Genomic DNA, 17,268 nt, shown 5'->3' with positions numbered 1-17,268 from the left:
GAACACTGACAACACTGGGTGCTAGATGTGGAGCAACAGGAATTCTCATCCTTTGTTGGTGGGAATGCAGAATGGTACAGCCACCTTACAAGACAGTTTGATGGTTTCTTATAGAAACAAATATACTCTTACTATATTGTCCAGCAATTACACTCTCTGGTATTTATCCAAACAAACTGAAAATGTATATCCACACAAAAACCTGCACCCAATGTTTACAGTAGCTTTATTCATAATTGCCAAAACTTGGGAGTAACTAAGATGTCGTTCAGTAAATGAATGGATAAATAAACAGTGGTACATCCAGACAATGAAATATTATTCAGTACTAAAAAGGAACAAGCTATCAAGTCATGAAAAGACATAAAGGAACCTTAAATACATATTACTAAGTGAAAGAAGCCAATCTGAGAGTCTACATATAGTATGATTAATATAATATTTATTGTATATTTCCAACTATATGACATTCTGAAAAAGGTAAAATTATGGAGATGGTAAAAAGATCAGTGGTTGCCTAAATATGTGATCAGTGGTGGGGAGGTGGGATGAATATGTGGAGCACAAAGGACTTTTAGAGCAGAGAAAAATCTCTGTATAATACCTAAAGATAGACACATGTCATTGTACATCTGTTCAAACCTATCAATATATAACACCAAGTGAAAGTGAAGTCACTCAGTTGTGTCCGACTCTTTGCGACCGACTGTAGTCTATCAGGCTCCTCCATCCATGGGATTCTCCAGGCAAGAATACTGGAGTGGGTTGCCATTTCCTTCTCCAGGAGATTTTCCCAACCCAGGGATTGAACCCGGGTTTCCCGCATTGTAGGCAGACACTTTCCCATCTAAGCCACCAAGGAAGTCCTGGTGGCTTCCAACAACACCAAGAGTAAACCCTAATGTAAATTACGTGGTTGCTAAAAATTGCAAAGAAGAAAAAGAAAAAAGAGAAAGATTGTACAAGCACATGATTTATGTAATAGTCTCCAGTAGCATCTCTTGATCTTCTTTAAAGCAATGGGGGAAAGATAAGATTTTAGATTGGAGATCAGCGTTCAAAATTCAAAATAAAGTATAAATTCTTATTATGTTCATAGTAGTTAGTCTTCCTTGACAATAACATAAATGTTGGTAGCACCACCTTTAAAAATAAAACATAACAAGGTGATCCTTCAGATTTGTATAATGCTTTCCTGTTTAAATTTTTACATACATATAATCTTTAATTATCAGCCTTTCAAAGGTATGTATTATTGGCTGGAATTTTATAAGAAAATTTTGGAGATAATTTTGGTGCTGTGAAAGCAACATGAATTTTGGAATTTCTTCAGACCTGGGTTTGAATGTCTGTTAGGATGCCATTTATTCAACGGGCAACTCTGAGGAATTATTTCTCAGTTTACATTTTTTCAAGCTTCTTTACTTATAACTACCCTCCTCACTTCTGTCCACTGAGTTTTTCACTATCACTAGCAGCCCCTTCCATACTCACCCTCTATGGAGTGTAGATAAGAAGAAAACTCAAGTGAGTCACAGCACTCTAAACTGTCAGTGTTTGAAAGACTGTCAGATCCAGCATCTACCTTCTCCCCACCCCATTTCACAGAGCAAGAAATTAAGCTTACTGAGAAGAAGAGATTCATTGTCAATCTTAAGACAAATTTCTGGCTCTGAGACCTACGTTATTTCCATTCCACTTTCCTGCCCTGATAGCTCAGTTGGTAAAGAATCTGCCTGCAATGCAAGAGACCCTGGTTCAATTCCTGGGCTGGGAATATCCACTGGAGAAGGGATAGACTACCCACTCCAGTATTCTTGGGCTTCCCTTGTGGCTTAGCTGGTAAAGAATCCGCCTGCAATGCAGGAGACCTGGGTTCGATCCTTGATTTGGAGAGATCCACTGAAGAAGGGAAAGGCTATATATACCAATATTCTGGCCTAGAGAATTCCATGGGGCTGTATAGTCCATGGGGTCACAAAGAGTCAAACACCACTGAACAACTTTCACTTTCACATTTCACTTTCCTGCCAGTTCAATTTACTTTATTAACTTTGAACAGCCTTCGTTAAAAGCTTTGATGGAACTAAAGGTTGCGTTGATTATTTAAATAAGGTTTTCAAAGTATCTGTGCATTTCAGTTACATACTCCCATTTTCCATTACAATAAGGAATTGAGAATTGCCCTGTTACAATTGGACATCTTTAAGAATAAGACTGTGCCTTAACCATAAGAGTATCTTGTGAGACTCTTTACCAACAAAGGGAGTATATCTGGGATGTTCAGTCACTGAAGTCCCAGAAGACAGTTTTTCATTTCTTCAGATACAAAGCTCCTCAGGCTTCTGGAAGTTTCATTTATAGCCCTTTCCCAAGTTCCCTTGATACTGATGAGTCTAGCTCAAATAGCAGTGAGATGGAAGAGTAGTTTAGGTTCTACTAAAGTGAAACATAGAACAAATTATGTCCTTGCTTCAGTGTCTTCATCTGGGAAATAAAGCAGATCATGCCCACTCATCCCTGTCTTTAGTATTACTTCCTTTGGTCACTGTAAGTAAATTCTCATGATGCTTGGCTGTGAACAAGATAAGACTCTGTAGAAACCTGCAAAAAGCAGAACAGGCTCATGTGAAAAACTCCACTAGTTCTCTGGGACAGACAGACCCTGCCCAGATCCAGAAGTCTAAGGGTTTTAAAATCTAGGAAGGCCCAGAGACCCTGCTGACACCAAGGGACACCTCCTTCTCTATAGATCAACCTTTTCATTTTCTCTGCTCTTTGATTGCCACTTGCCTCTCCACTTTACACAGAGAAGATGAGCCCTCTTCCATAAAAGAACAATTGTGATAGCCCACATCACCTTTCACTTCTGGCTGTCTACAAAAAGGAAGAAAATCAGTGTTATACAGGTTCCATTCCTTGAATAATGCAGTTTGCAAACTTAAAATATGCAAAGGCAACTTGGAAAAGCAAGTGCCTGTATATAAGCAAATGTCTGCAAAACCCTGGACAGAATTGAGGTCTCTGTGTACATGACAAGTATTTCTAGTATTCAGGTGTTTGTCTGCTCTTCTGAGTGATTTTCCTTTGTACATCTGGATGAGTGAGAAGTGTGTGCTTAGAAGTAACTCTAGACAGGAAAACGGACAAGAAGAGGGTAGAGATTACCTTTGGTTCCCAGGCAGAGGGTTCCTAGAGCAACTGATACCACCCCACAAGGCCCAATCTACCCCTATCTGAATCTGAAAGGGTTCAACAAGTACAGGCTGGCTTGGCCATCATAGCTAGTTCCTCAGTTTGTAGGAGACCTCCCATTTGCACTTCCTGGTGGGCCTGCCCTGAACATAGTCCCTCACTGAAGGAGATCCTCGTATTTCTTCTATACTTCTATCTCCCTTTCCCACTCCCTCCGCCCCCACACGTGCACAGGGTCTGTTTTGAGATTGGACTTCAGAACCAAAATGCTGGCCTCTGAGAGCTCAGTGGCCCTGTCTTTAAAATAAAGCTCTGAGTTAAAGCTTAAAGAGTCAGCCCTGTCGCTTAAAAATCTGGTCCAGAAAAGCAAGAGATAGTCGGGGAGCTGGGGTCCTCCTAAGCTAGACCAATCCTTTTCTGCCTTCACCCACGCTGCACCAGCACTTGTTTCTCCAAAGCCACCCGGCTTTCCTGTGCGTTCAGGGGAGGGGAGAAAAGGAAAGGGGAGGGGAGGGAGAAAGGAGGTGGGAAGGCAAGGAGGCAGGCCCGGCGGGGGCGGGACCCGACTAGCAAACTGTTGCATTTGCTCTCCACCTCCCAGCACCCCCTCCGAGATCCCAGGGAGCCAGTGTGCTGCGAGCGCCGGAGGGTCCGGAGCAAGCCTGGAGGCAGAGCCAGCGACCGAGGGAAAGCGAACGAGCTAGCTGCTTCCGTGCGGGACAGGAGCCTAAGGGACGCACCGCGTCAACCCCAGCGGGCTCTGGCGACAGCCAACGCCTCTTGCACCGCGGCGGCTTCTAAGTCGCCGCCCCGGAGCTGCCTTTTCTTCTTCGGTGAAGTTTTTAAAAGCTGCTAGAGACTCGGAGGAAGCAAGGAAAGTGCCGGGTAGGACTGACGGCTGCCTTTGTCCTCCTCCCCTCCCCCTGCCCCCCCCCACCAGGGTCTCCTCTACGGCTGCTGCCTCTGTCTGTTCCTCTCAGCCCCCTCAACCTCCCCCGCCCCCCCCCGCTTCCAGTCAGTCCCGCGCGGCCAGCCCGAGTTTGCAGAGAGGTAACTCCCTTTGGCTGCGAGCGGGCGAGCTAGCTGCACGTTGCAAAGACGGCTCTGGGGTGCCAGGAGACCTGGGAGCTGCTTCAGCGCTGCAGCCAGAATCTGGCTGGTTAGGCGGTACGCAGGTCAGACCCCCTGGTTCCTCTTACTCCCTTTCCACCTCCCCTGCACGCTGCTCCTCCTTCCCACCAGTTTGTGGGGCCAGAGATCAAGCGATGAAAAGGCAGTCAGGACTTCAGTAGCCAACCCCCTCCCTGCAAAAAAAAAAAAAAATAATAATAATAATAAAAAAAAAGAAAGAAAGAAAAGGGACAAAACATAACAAAGCCCCAACCAAAACCAAACAAACGAAACCCAACAGCAAAACCCAAAATAAACCAAAGAGAAAATAACCAGGCTCCTATTTGCACCTGCTTCAGTGGATAACAAATTCAGAAGACGGAGGGTCCCCCCTACCTTCAAGAAGCATCTTTTGAATCTACCCTACAAGTATTCAGGAACAGATTGTGAGCCTACCAGGGAAGATCGTGTCCAGGGCGTGTTTCCTCTGCACTAGACTTTGAGGCTGTCAGAACGCTTTGGAGTGGTTATTCCTGCAAGTTTCCTTACCAGGAGCTTCCCGCAGGTGGGCAACTAGCTGCAGCAACTACGCACTGCAGCCTGTTGAACTCTTCTCAGCAAGAAAAGGGGAGCAGGATAAAGGAATTAGGTAAAAGATTGAGCCAAGCTTCAGGATGGAAGTGCAGTTAGGGCTGGGGAGGGTCTACCCCCGGCCACCGTCCAAGACCTATCGAGGAGCTTTCCAGAACCTGTTTCAGAGTGTATGCGAAGTGATCCAGAACCCACTCCCCCGGCACCCTGAGGCCTCGAGTGCAGCACCTTCCGGCGCCCGTTTGCAGCAGCAGCAGGAGACCAGTCCACGGCAGCAGCAGCAACAGCAGCAGCAGAGAGAGGATGGCTCTCCCCAAGTCCAGAGCAGAGGCCCCACAGGCTACCTGGCCCTGGAAGAGGAACAGCAGCCTTCACAACATCACTCAGCCCCCGAGGGTCACCCGGAGAGTGGCTGCGTCCCAGAGCCCAGAGCTGCCTCGGCTGCCGGCAAGGGGCTGCAGCAGCCGCCGCCAGCACCTCTGGATGAGGATGACTCAGCTGCCCCATCCACATTGTCCCTGCTGGGCCCCACTTTCCCCGGCTTAAGCAGCTGCTCCACCGATCTTAAAGACATCCTGAGCGAGGCCGGCACCATGCAACTTCTTCAGCAGCAGCAACAGCAGCAGCAGGAGGCGGTATCCGAAGGCAGCAGCGGGAGAGCGAGGGAGGCCACTGGGGCTCCCATCTCTTCCAAGGACAGTTACCTAGGAGGCAGTTCGACCATCTCGGACAGCGCCAAGGAGTTGTGTAAGGCAGTGTCGGTGTCCATGGGCTTGGGTGTGGAGGCGTTGGAGCATCTGAGTCCTGGGGAGCAGCTTCGGGGGGATTGCATGTACGCCCCGCTCCTGGGTCCACCAGCCGCGGTGCGTCCCACTCCTTGTGCCCCGTTGGCTGAATGCAAAGGTTCTTTGCTGGATGATGGCCCGAGCAAGGGCACTGAAGAGACTGCTGAGTATTCCCCTTTCAAGGCAGGTTACACCAAAGGTCTGGACACTGAGAGCCTGAGCTGCTCTGGCAGCGGCGAAGCAGGGGGCTCTGGAACACTTGAGCTGCCATCCACCCTGTCTCTCTATAAGTCTGGAGCACTGGACGAGGTAGCAGCTTATCAGACTCGCGACTACTACAACTTTCCGCTAGCCCTGGCCGGGCCGCCGCCCCCTCCACCACCTCCCCATCCTCATGCCCGCATTAAGCTGGAGAACCCGCTGGACTACGGCAGCGCCTGGGTGGCCGCTGCAGCGCAGTGCCGCTATGGGGACCTGGCGAGCCTGCATGGTGGGGGTGCAGCAGGACCGGGCTCAGGCTCACCCTCAGCCGCCGCCTCCTCTTCCTGGCACACTCTCTTCACGGCCGAAGAAGGCCAGCTGTATGGGCCAGCTGTATGTGGCGGAGGCGGGGGCGGCAGTGCAGGCGAGGCAGGGGCTGTAGCCCCATACGGCTACACTCGGCCACCTCAGGGGCTGGCGGGCCAAGAAGGCGACTTCTCTCCACCCGATGTGTGGTATCCCGGCGGCGTGGTGAGCAGAGTGCCCTATCCAAGTCCCAGTTGTGTCAAAAGCGAAATGGGTCCCTGGATGGAGAACTATTCTGGACCTTATGGGGACATGCGGTAAGTCTCTCCTCCTAAAAATGTTTTTAAGCCTAGAGTCAGCCCTCTCCTCTCCGCGCGAACATTCTGTTCCTGGGCGAGCTTAACAGAGTTTCACAGAAAGGGCCGCTTTAAATCTGGAGCCTTCCCTAGACTCTTGGCCTACCAAAGACTGACCTTTGCTCTCTGAACCCCAACTGTGTGCCCCAGCCCACACCGCTGTGAATCCTGGATGCTGGTGCAAGCCTTTCTAGATTCCTTGACTTGACAACTCTCCACTAAGCCTCCTAAAATCTTCCCTGCCACTTGGTACTCCATGTCCTGCCGGCTCCAAATTTAAATCCAGTTCCAAGGGCCATTTTACGAAATAAATCCTTTTAAGCCCTCCACTATTTTTCCTTCTCCCTTCCCCCCAATCAGAGACCCTAGACAAGAAATGTGGGCACTTTCTCCTCTTAAGGTCTGTTAGGGTTTGCCCCTCCAGCTTGTCTTGGCAGGTTAGAGGCAAAATGACTGGCCCAAGCTTTTCTCAACCCGCTTCCTCCAAAGAGATGAAAGGAAGCATGGGATTATGGGAAGAAGGTGGTCTCTGGGTTGTGAGGGCCGCTGTATGGGAAGATGAAGTGAAGTCCCTTTGCTGGCAACAAGGAGGACTTGCCCCAGGGTTGGAGGTCAGGAGACAGACTCCAGGCAGGCACAGTTAGAGCAGGCAAAGGTAGGGGAAAACCAAATGACAAATTTCCTCATAAACGATAGGTAAGATTTGCTCTCACAGTTTGACTTTGTTGGACCTAGATGGAAGAGTTGGATTTCTCTTGTAAAGTGTTTATTTTCTGTATGAATTACAAAAGATCCACAATTCATACTTTGAGTTTGCATCAGATCTATAAGGAAGAGAATGTTCTTTTAATGAACAATTTAACCAGACTTGAGTCTGACAAAAGTGTTGAGGGAAAAGTTTAAAAGGATTTCCTGCTATTGCAGTGTGCTCAGAAATCTGCTTTTGTGAAGGGAAATATTCTTCACTATATTCCTTCATTTTAAGGATATAATTGCATTTTAAAACATGATAACAAATTGGGTAAGAACTGTTAGGGACCTGTGAGCCTTACTCTTGCCCAAGAGTTTTAATTAGGATATGAAAAAAGTAGCAGTCAGTTTCATCTTGCCTGTTAAAATTTCTTCCTTACTGCAACTGAGCTTTTTGGAGATCAAAAAACTGTTTTAATTTTATAAAAAAATAAACATTTTTTCCTGAGCAAACTAAGATATTAGTTAATCTCTGTGAGGGAGGGAATATTAACTGGGGAACTAACTCCTCAGAACTGCTGGGTGTTGATGTCTTCATGGACTTGAGTCTTGTTCCGAGTTTCTGTAGCTATTTTCTTTACCTGTGACATTTTCAGTTTATTAGCCTTAGTATGTTTGTTTGGAGACTTAAACCAACAACTTGCTTACTTTCACTGATGCTTCTGTTCCTGAAAGATTGATAGCACAATGTTAGAAAAGAAAGAGGAGAATAGGATTTCATAAAATATTTTTTCCTGGGCTACTGAAGATGTAGCTTCTAACCAGGCTTTGCATTTTTTAGGTTTTTAAGGTTTGGCTTACAAGATTTTCAAAGGATTCATTTATATTCTCAGTCTTTAAAAAATTTTTTTTGCAAAGTGGGCATGCTGTGGGATAAAAGGTTTTCATTTTATAAGAACAGATTCACTTGCTAGAGTATATTTTACCCCTCCCCCACAGGGCTGTTGCTTGTCAGCAGAACTCTCTTTTTAATGTGAACAATTTGTTTGTTTTGTTTTGTTTTGTTTTTGGTGGGGCGGGGGAGGGGGTGGAATGTATAAGGTGCTTCATGACTTGCCTAGTCACTGGAACCGTCCCTTTTCTGTATGCCTCCCTTAACACCCAAGTAACTCAATTAACAGGGAGAATATGAATGATTCCACATTAAGGGATGTGTGTGTTTTCAAAGGCATAACCTGAAATGTTCAGAAAAGTGGCTATAGAGAGTTTTTAAAAAGTTCTTCGCATCAGGTGTGCAGTAAGCTAGGTGATTTTATCTCAGATCTTCATGGAAAAACTTCTCTATTTCTAAAACCTGCATAAATTAATGATCTCAAACAGTGAGAAATAAGTGGTAACCTAAGAAAGTACAAGATTATTTATTCTCTCCTGGTTTGTGATTGCTGTCTTGGTTATAGGAGTCTAGTGAAAGGTAAAACTGGTGTTTCTGTCTTGTGAGTTGACAGAGATTTTTCATGTGTAAAATATAGAAAATCTTCAAATTGGGTTTTTGAAAATTTATCAATTTTATCATAATTCAACCAGCCCCAATCTAAAAGTTGATATTTTTTTACTTTCTCTTTCTTTCTCACATTTTATAAGGCACAATTTGGTAAAGGGAAGGAATTTTTCTTAAGTCAAAGCTAGAGCTTCCACTCTCTCTGTATTACATACATTATATGCCATCTTTCAGTGAAAAATCTCAACATTCTAGAGACTTTCAATAATATGTTGGATTCCTCCCTTTTCCAATTGTGTGTGAAGTTCTGGAATAATTCTGTGTTCTTATACATCTACAATGCTTCTGTCGAGAGGAGAAAGGCCTTAGATGGTCCCTTTTATATATATATATATATATATATATATATATATTAGCATGTGGTTTGAGCTGCGGAAGGAATAATAAAAAGTGATACAGTTGGTATGAAACCCTGATAACATTTTATGAAGCTGTCTTCTTTCAGAGATCAAACAAGACTACAACTTTGTTAATTGACCACTGTCTCACTTGGCAGAAGTAAGCCCTTTATATCCCAGCAAATAGCGTAATAATATGACAAATATTTATTCTCAGGAGATGAAACCAAGAGAAGCCTATGCAGGAATTAAAGTTGGGGTTTAAATAAATTATCCAGATGCAAAAAGAACATTTTAATTTTTCTGTTGATAATTTGTTCTGGTCTTCATAATTGGTAGAATTTTAGTAGTGCTTTAAAACTGGCAAATCCTGCCTTTCTCCATTAGTTATTTCAAAAGAGGTCATTTTATTAATTCCCCTTTCTATCTACTTTCCTCTCTGCAGTTATCAAGCAGCTTTTTAATGACTATTTTGCAAGGAGTAGTTTGTCTGTTTCGTAAATCTGAGTTTTGCTTTGGGAATGACGCTCTCTGTCTATAGACCTTCAGGGTCAGATGTTGGGAAGAAGCATCCTTTCTTGACAGTCAGCAAATAACTGGTGAGATCTCTCTGGGTACCAGTAATCAGAACTCAAGCACCAAATAGTCACACAGGGCGGTGCCCCATTTAGAAATATGTGCAAGATGTAGGGATAGAATTCTCTTAGTTTTCTACAGAGTATCTCTCTCAGCTCTGCCAAAGGTTAACATTAGTGAGACATAGTTTTGAAAAAGCTTGTAGCTTTCCAGTTGCAGGGTCACTTAAGGGTGCTTTCTTGCCAGTGTTAATTTTACCTCATGAGACTTCCATTCTTTTTGAGCTGTAAACTTGGATATTAATATATTTAATTTGCTGGCACATATAATTTGCTTTTAAAATGTTTCCCCCACCCCCACTCCAGTGGTAATCTTCTTATCTGGTATACATATGTGCATTTAAACCAAACAATTCTTTGGTCTCCTGACTCTTACTTGTACTGTGTCTGCTCTTGGTGGGATATGTGAGTTGGAGTTAGGGACATGGGCAATTTTGCTATTATTGATATTTATGGTGATATCAAGACCACCAGTTTCATTCCGAACTCTGCTAAGCAGGGAGCAGAACACTGGCTCAGTGTGGTAAAGAAGGAGCTTATTTTATAACCAGACCTGAAATCATGATTCCGAAAAAATAGAGAGCAAATAAAAATCAAGTTTTGTGAGGTTGGTTTGAGAGGGAAAGGGAAACCTCTCCCCACCCACTACCTCCACCATTTTCTCTTTGTCTGCAGCTTCCTTAAGTGCTGCCTGTCCCTGATTTTCTTTCATTCTACTCCTTTCATGCTTCTGACATTGAAATATAGACTCTTCTTTCTACTTTTCAGGATATTTTTCTCATTATACCTGTGGCATGCTTCTAAAGAATATTTTTTAATCTAGAGAGTAACAGATCAGATCAACCCCAGCACCTTTCTTTTAAGACTAGATGACTTGAGGAGATTGCAAAATGAATTACCTTGAGGTTAGAGCCTGATTCAACAGTTACTGAGGGAGCTGAACTAGATGCTTGAGGACTTGGTGATTTAATGAAGAAATTTGCTGGCTGCTGTTTGTCTTTTGTTCTCTGTCTCTCTCTGTCTACTGGCTATTTTGGCAACCTTTTCTCAAAACTTGAGAAAAACTGGACCTTCCCACCTCTGAGACAGGTCTGTGTGGGTCAAATTTCTGCAGGGCTTTCACACGCAACACCTAATCTGTATGTGATGGTGCTTGCTAAAAGTGTCTGGCTGGGCTAATGTGGTGAAGTTATATGTAATTTAATCATTTAAAACAAAGAAAGGTATAAGAAAGTAATCTGCCTCAGAATTTGCCTGCCAGCATTACATCAAGTTCTGAGATGTTGAACTCAAGAGTAAGTTCCTGTCATCCGAGACATAAAATTGACCTTTACCCACCGCCCCGCCCCCATTGCTTGTAAAACTCCATACAGTTATCAGTACTTATTGGATTTTGTGATATTGAAGATAATTATGAAATCTCATATTTATATAGCACTCTTTTCAGAGAAAAGACTCAGCATCTTCCAGTTTATAAACTAGCACTCATGTAAGTTTGAGTATGCCAGAAAGGTGCTTAGTGAACATCCCTGTATTAGTCGAGGGAGTAGAATTTGTTGCATTTTCTATAACATTTGTTTATCATGTGGATAAACCTCTGTAGAGTGACACTTCCCAACACTTTTTCTTAAAGTTTCCCACTTGACAGATGATATTTTTGCTTAGTAAAGACTACATTTGGTGGCTGCTGTATAGAGATTTATGCCCAATTTCTGTGTTTTATGCATAATTTCTTGCACACTCATGAGTGTTGCCATCCTTTCTCTCTCACACTGATTCCTGCTGCCATCTGACAGGGCAGAGCAGTGTTGAGAGTGGCTAATCTGGACAAGCATATGCTGGTTACTTGAGAATGCTGCCAATTTAGATCATACAGTACTTGAGTTTTATTTTTTTAATCAACAGCTTTATTGAGACATAATTCACAGTAAATAATGTAATTCACCCAAGTATATAGTTCAATGGTTTTTATTATATTCAGAGTTGGGCAACCATCACCACAATCAATTTTAGAACACTTTGGTCACTTAACAGTCAAACCCCACCCTAAGCATGAGCAACTATCAACCACTTGTCTACTTTCACTCTCTATGGGTTTGGTTATATTTCTTATAAATGGAACCATGTAATACGTAGTATTTTGTGACTAGTTTCATGTAGAATAAATATTTCAATGTTAATCTATGTTGAAGCACATCTCAATACTTTCCATTTTATGCATGTACCATACTATCTATGATGGACATTAGAGTTGTTTCCACGTTTTGACTATTATGAATAATATTGCTATGAACATTTATGTACAAGTTCCTTTTTGTGAAAAGGTTTTTAATTCTTTCGGCTATATACCTAGGAGTAAAGTTTCTGGGTAATATGATAACTCTTTGTTTAACCTTTTGAGGCTCTCCCAAACTGTCTTCAAAAGTGGCTATACCATTTTACAATCTCACCAGCAATGTATGAAGGTCCAATTTTTCCACATCTTGCCAATTATTTTTATTTTTCAAACTTTGAACTTTTTATTTTGTATTGAGGTATAGCTAGTTAACAAATTTGTGGTGGTTTCAGGTGAATAGTGAAGGAGACTAGAGAATAAGGATGTGAATAGATACATGTGTATATATGTATTATCCCCCATATATTCTCTGGATATATGCCTAGGAGTGGGATTGCAGGGTCATTGGTAGCTCTATTTTTAGTTTTTTAAAGAGCTTCCATGCTGTTCTCCATAGTGGCTGTACCAATTAATATTCCCACCAACAGTGTGGGAGAGTTACCTTCTTCCCACACCCTCTCCAGCATTTGTTGTTTGTGGATTTTTTGATGATAGCTTTTCTGGTTGGTGTGAGGTGATATCTCATTGTAGTTTTGATTTGCATTTCTCCAATAACTAATGATGTTGAGTATCTTTTCATGTACCTGGTTATCTGTATGTTCTCTTTTAAGAAATGTCTATTCAGGTCTTCTGCTCATTTTTTGAGGGGGTTGTTTGTTTTGATGCTGTTAAGCATCCTGAGCTGTTTGTAATTTTGGAGACTAATCCCTTATCAGTCACATCATTTGCATTTATTTTCTCTCAATCTGTGGGTTATCTTTTCATTTTGTTTATTGTTTCCTTTGCTGTGCAAAAGTTTCTGAGTTTAAGTAGGTACCAATTTTTTAATTTTTATTTTTATTTTCATTATTCTGGTAGATGATCATAAAAGATGTTGCTGTGCTTTATAAATGTCAGTGTTCTACCTATGTTTTCCTCTAGAAGTTTTATAGTGTCCAGTCTCACATTTAAATCTTTAATCCATTTTGAGCTTTTTTGTGCGTGTATGGGGTTAAAGAATGATCTAATTTCATTTTTTACATTCGGCTGTCCAGTTTTCCCAGCACCATTTGCTGAAGAGACTGTGTTTCTAATATTGTGTAGTCTTGCCTCTTTTGTCATAGATTAATTGACCATTGGTGCATGGGTTTATTTCTGGGAGTTACTGTCTTTTTAATCCCAGTGTGAAGTGGGTGTCAAGAAGTATCTGAAAGTGGCTTTGATTTGCATTTCAAAATGACTAATAATATTATAATAATATTAGGCATCTTTTTATGTGCATGTTGACTGTATATACTCTTGTCTTTGGTCATTTTTAATTAGATTATATGTCTTACTCTTATTGAGTTGTAAGAGTTTTAAAATATATATTCTAGATACAAATCCTGTAACAAATTATGATCTGTGAATATTTTATCATATATGTGCATTGTCTTTTCACTTTCTTGATGGTATTCATTAAAGAACACTCAAACTTTTGAAGCCCAACCTATTTTTTTACCTATTTTTTTATATGTAGCTTATGATTTTTGTATCATGACTAAGAAGGCTTTGCTTAATCCAAGGTCACAAAGATTTACACTTAGGGTTCCTTCTAAAGAGTTTTATAGTTTTGGCTGTTAAATTTAGGTTTTTGTTCACTTTTGACTTAATTTTTTAGGTAAATATCTAATCACCACAGCACCATTTGTTGAATCTTTCCTTATGTAACTATCTTGGCACCCTCTGTGTAAAATCAGTTGACTGTAAATGTGAAAGTTTATTTCTGGACTGTGGGCTATATTACATTGATCCTATACCAATACCACAGGGTCTTAATTACTGTAAGTTTTTAGTAAGTTTTGAAATTAGTGAGTCTTCTAATTTTATTATTCTTTTTCAAGATTGCTTTTGAATACTGTGTCTTTTCTCTATGAATTTTAGGATCAGCTTGTCAATTTCTACAGAAGTCATTTGGGATTCTAATAGAGGAGGCTAATAGAGGAGGTAGATAAATTTGGGAAATGTTGCATCTGAACATGAAGTCTTCTGATCCATGGCCATGGAATATCTTTCCATTTATTTATATCATCTTCACTTTTTTCAACAGTGTTTTGTAGATTTAAGAGTATAAATATTGCACTTCTTTTGTTTAATTAATTCCTCAATATTTTAATTTTTAATGCTATTATGAATACAATTTTCTTAGTATCCTTTTAAATTGTTCATTGCCAATGTATAGAAATATAATTGATTTTTTGAAAATTGATTTTATATCTTTCAAGCTCCCTGAAACTACCTGAGTTTTGAACACCTCTAGGATTTAAGAGGCAAAAGGTTTCTGTTGCTGTGCTGAAAATTAAAGCATACTTTGTTTCATCTGGTATGAAGGCTGCATAAAGACACTGTTCTCAACTTTCCTCAACTGTGAATTAAAATCTAAAATTTTCAGGTCATTAGAGAACAGTAGGAAAGGAACATATTAATAAGGTTTATGCAGTTAGTAGTTCTCTTTTTTGTATTTGGATTTGGGAACTACTAGCATTTGGATTTGGGAACTACAAGCAAGGGGGTAAGGAATAATAATTTCTATGTAGAAAACTAACATTAAGAGGTAACAGATGCAAACTAAACCAAAGAAATCACTAACTAGCTATATTTGGCTTATGTTTGAGTTTGTGTATTTATGTATTTATATGTGTCCCTTAGATAAAGTAAATGCCACCACTCCTTCTGGTATGTATTTGTAGAGGAAGAAGTGGTTTATTTACTCTCATATAATTTGGACTTTTTTTCAGGAATGCACTCCATAACCATAAATAAGAGATAAAATTTACCTATAAAGGGATTGAAATTTGATCTCATTAACACTCTGGGCTTAGGGTCATAACTAATCAGCTATAGCTGTTGTGTCCTGAAAATGGTAAGTAAACTGCAGGCCACATAAGAAGAGGTCCTGTTGTGACTTAGTTGTCTTTAGAGATGACCTTAATAAACTGATTTTTAAAAAGTATTCATCAATCAACCACTTTTCATTAAACACCTGCTATATGCCCATCTGTGTACTAGTTGGAGATCACGATAAAGGGAACATAATTCAGTGAGAATCTCAAGATTGCTGTCCTCAAGAAGCTTACAGCTATTAAAACCAAAACAAAACAGAATAGCAACACCATGATACCAGTATGATGAGATGTTGGATTATGTGATGTGTATTTTTTAAATGTAAATACTAAAAAAAGAAATGGATCAACATAGGTGGAAGTGGTTAACGGTATTATCTGTCATTGCTTCTTATCCTATATGAATTAAGTTGGGATATGGTTAAACTCAAGCAATAATTATAGATCTTGATGGATATTTCAGATACCAGAAGGTAGTATTTCTGGGAAGACAATGATGAGTGAACTGGACTAAGGGGTTGGAATCTACTTCTGTTTTTTTAATAGTGCCCTGCCAGTCAAGTTATTTACTAATTTCTTTCTCATTTGGGGCTATTTTGTTGCACTTGCTAAGAACATGTTTTGATGTCTTTTACTGCAATATATTAGGAATTAGTTAAAACTGAGGGTGATGAATAGGTCTAAGTTTGTCATGAAAGGCAATAAAGATGCCCAGTGTGGTGATCAGATCAAGAATTATTATTCGGTTCTCAAGTTTTCCATTGATCATGGTGACTTGCTTTGAGGTTCTATAGAAATGGAGTTTCAGGGTATTGGTTAAGGGAGGGAAGCAAGAAGCACAAATCAAACAATTCTGGGAGTAAGGGGAATATGAAAACTTTTTCTAATAAGGCTTTTGCTAAATTAGATGATGTAGTTTTAAAATGACACACTTCTTAATTATGGGTTTTGTTTTCTGCAAGTTGAGTAGTTTCTTGCTTATGGAAGTGTAGTCCCACTATCTGGACGCTTGGGGGACTGCAAGTGTCCTGTGACAGATTTTCCCTGGAAACAGTTGGACTCCTTTGGTGGATTCAGCATATCACAGGAAAACTTGAGCCAGAACCTCCTGGTACCAGACAATAAATAAGCTACAGTGGTACTTAGTATTTAATTTGGGATGTTCTTTTCCAAAGTACAAAACATTTTAGTAGCACTATTTAACTCCTGTCACCTTTCTCTCAATGTGGAACAGGGAATACTGACGTTGGACATATTCCAGTAACATTTCACAGTCTACAGAATGGTTTCGTATTCCATTATTGCATTTCATCCTCATTTCTATCCTATACAAAGAGTTAGATTTACTTTATTTTAATACTCTTCATGCTATTACAATTCTATCATTTCCATTGCAAATATTATGTCCAGAGAAGTTAAGTAACATGTCTAAAGTCAAACAGCAGAGCTGGGATTTTGGCCCCACTCTTTGTTCCTCAAATCAAGTGTTCCTTTTTTTTCCTACCACACAGATTGCTCACCTCATAGATAGGAAATAGGAGAATCAGAGAGGCAAAATAACCTTACCTAGTATCACTAGAAATTTGTGAAGCTCTTAAGGCTCCTGGGTCTTTTATCCCCTTACTGGACTGATGGATTGGGTTGTGTGGGCATTCAAGTCACTGACAGTCTTACCATCCTACTTTATAGATTACATTATTTGACAAATACTGAACTTTTTATATATCAAATTCTATACTAGGCACCATTGACACAGCAATGGACAAGGCAGATGAAAATTACCTCCCATCATGGAGTTTACAAATTAGTGAGAGCAGACATGTAGAATATATCTGATGGTGATAAATGTCATGAAGAATAATTTAGCAGAGTGTGGGGAACATATAATGATAGTGGAAAGAACTATTTTACATTTGTTAGTTATAAAAGGCCTTACTGAGAAGGTGATATTTAAGCAGTGACCTGAAGGGAATTAGGAAGTGAGCCATAGGGATATTTGAAATTAGAACCTTCCAGGCATAGGGAACCACAAGTAGAAAGGGCCAGAAGCAGGAGCATACTTTGTATGATGGAGAGTAGTAGAGAGGCCCTGGATGGAATTTTAAGTAATGGAAAGTGATGAGATGAAATCAGAGTTAGTGAGAAATTTCTCAGGTCTTGTTTAGGACTTCAGTCTTTACTCTGACATGGGGAGTCATTGGAAGATTTTAAGTAGAGGGATAACATGAGTTGATTGATACTTTAACAGATCCTCTTCTTCAAAATATCTACCATTCTTTGATATTTTATACATTTGTTTGTTTACTT

General features: G+C 40.8%; 1 protein-coding gene across 2 annotated transcripts in view; it reads left to right on the top strand.

Moving 5' to 3' along the window:
- Positions 1–3,649: 3,649 nt before the first annotated feature.
- The window catches only part of AR (androgen receptor), a 217,159-nt gene continuing 203,540 nt past the window's right edge, over positions 3,650–17,268 (top strand). Inside the window, exon 1 of one of the 2 annotated variants that reach the window (XM_070365315.1) lies at positions 3,650–6,505. In XM_070365315.1, the coding sequence (XP_070221416.1) occupies positions 4,980–6,505 (1,526 nt within the window). In that variant the 5' untranslated portion in view covers positions 3,650–4,979. The remainder of the gene's footprint in view (positions 6,506–17,268) is intronic. The other variant, XM_070365314.1, reaches the window with a different exon arrangement.

This window comes from Bos mutus, chromosome X, assembly GCF_027580195.1.
Source record: "Bos mutus isolate GX-2022 chromosome X, NWIPB_WYAK_1.1, whole genome shotgun sequence".
In the NCBI taxonomy this organism is placed as follows: Eukaryota; Metazoa; Chordata; class Mammalia; order Artiodactyla; family Bovidae; genus Bos; species Bos mutus.
This window is presented reverse-complemented; position numbering and strand designations above follow the sequence as displayed.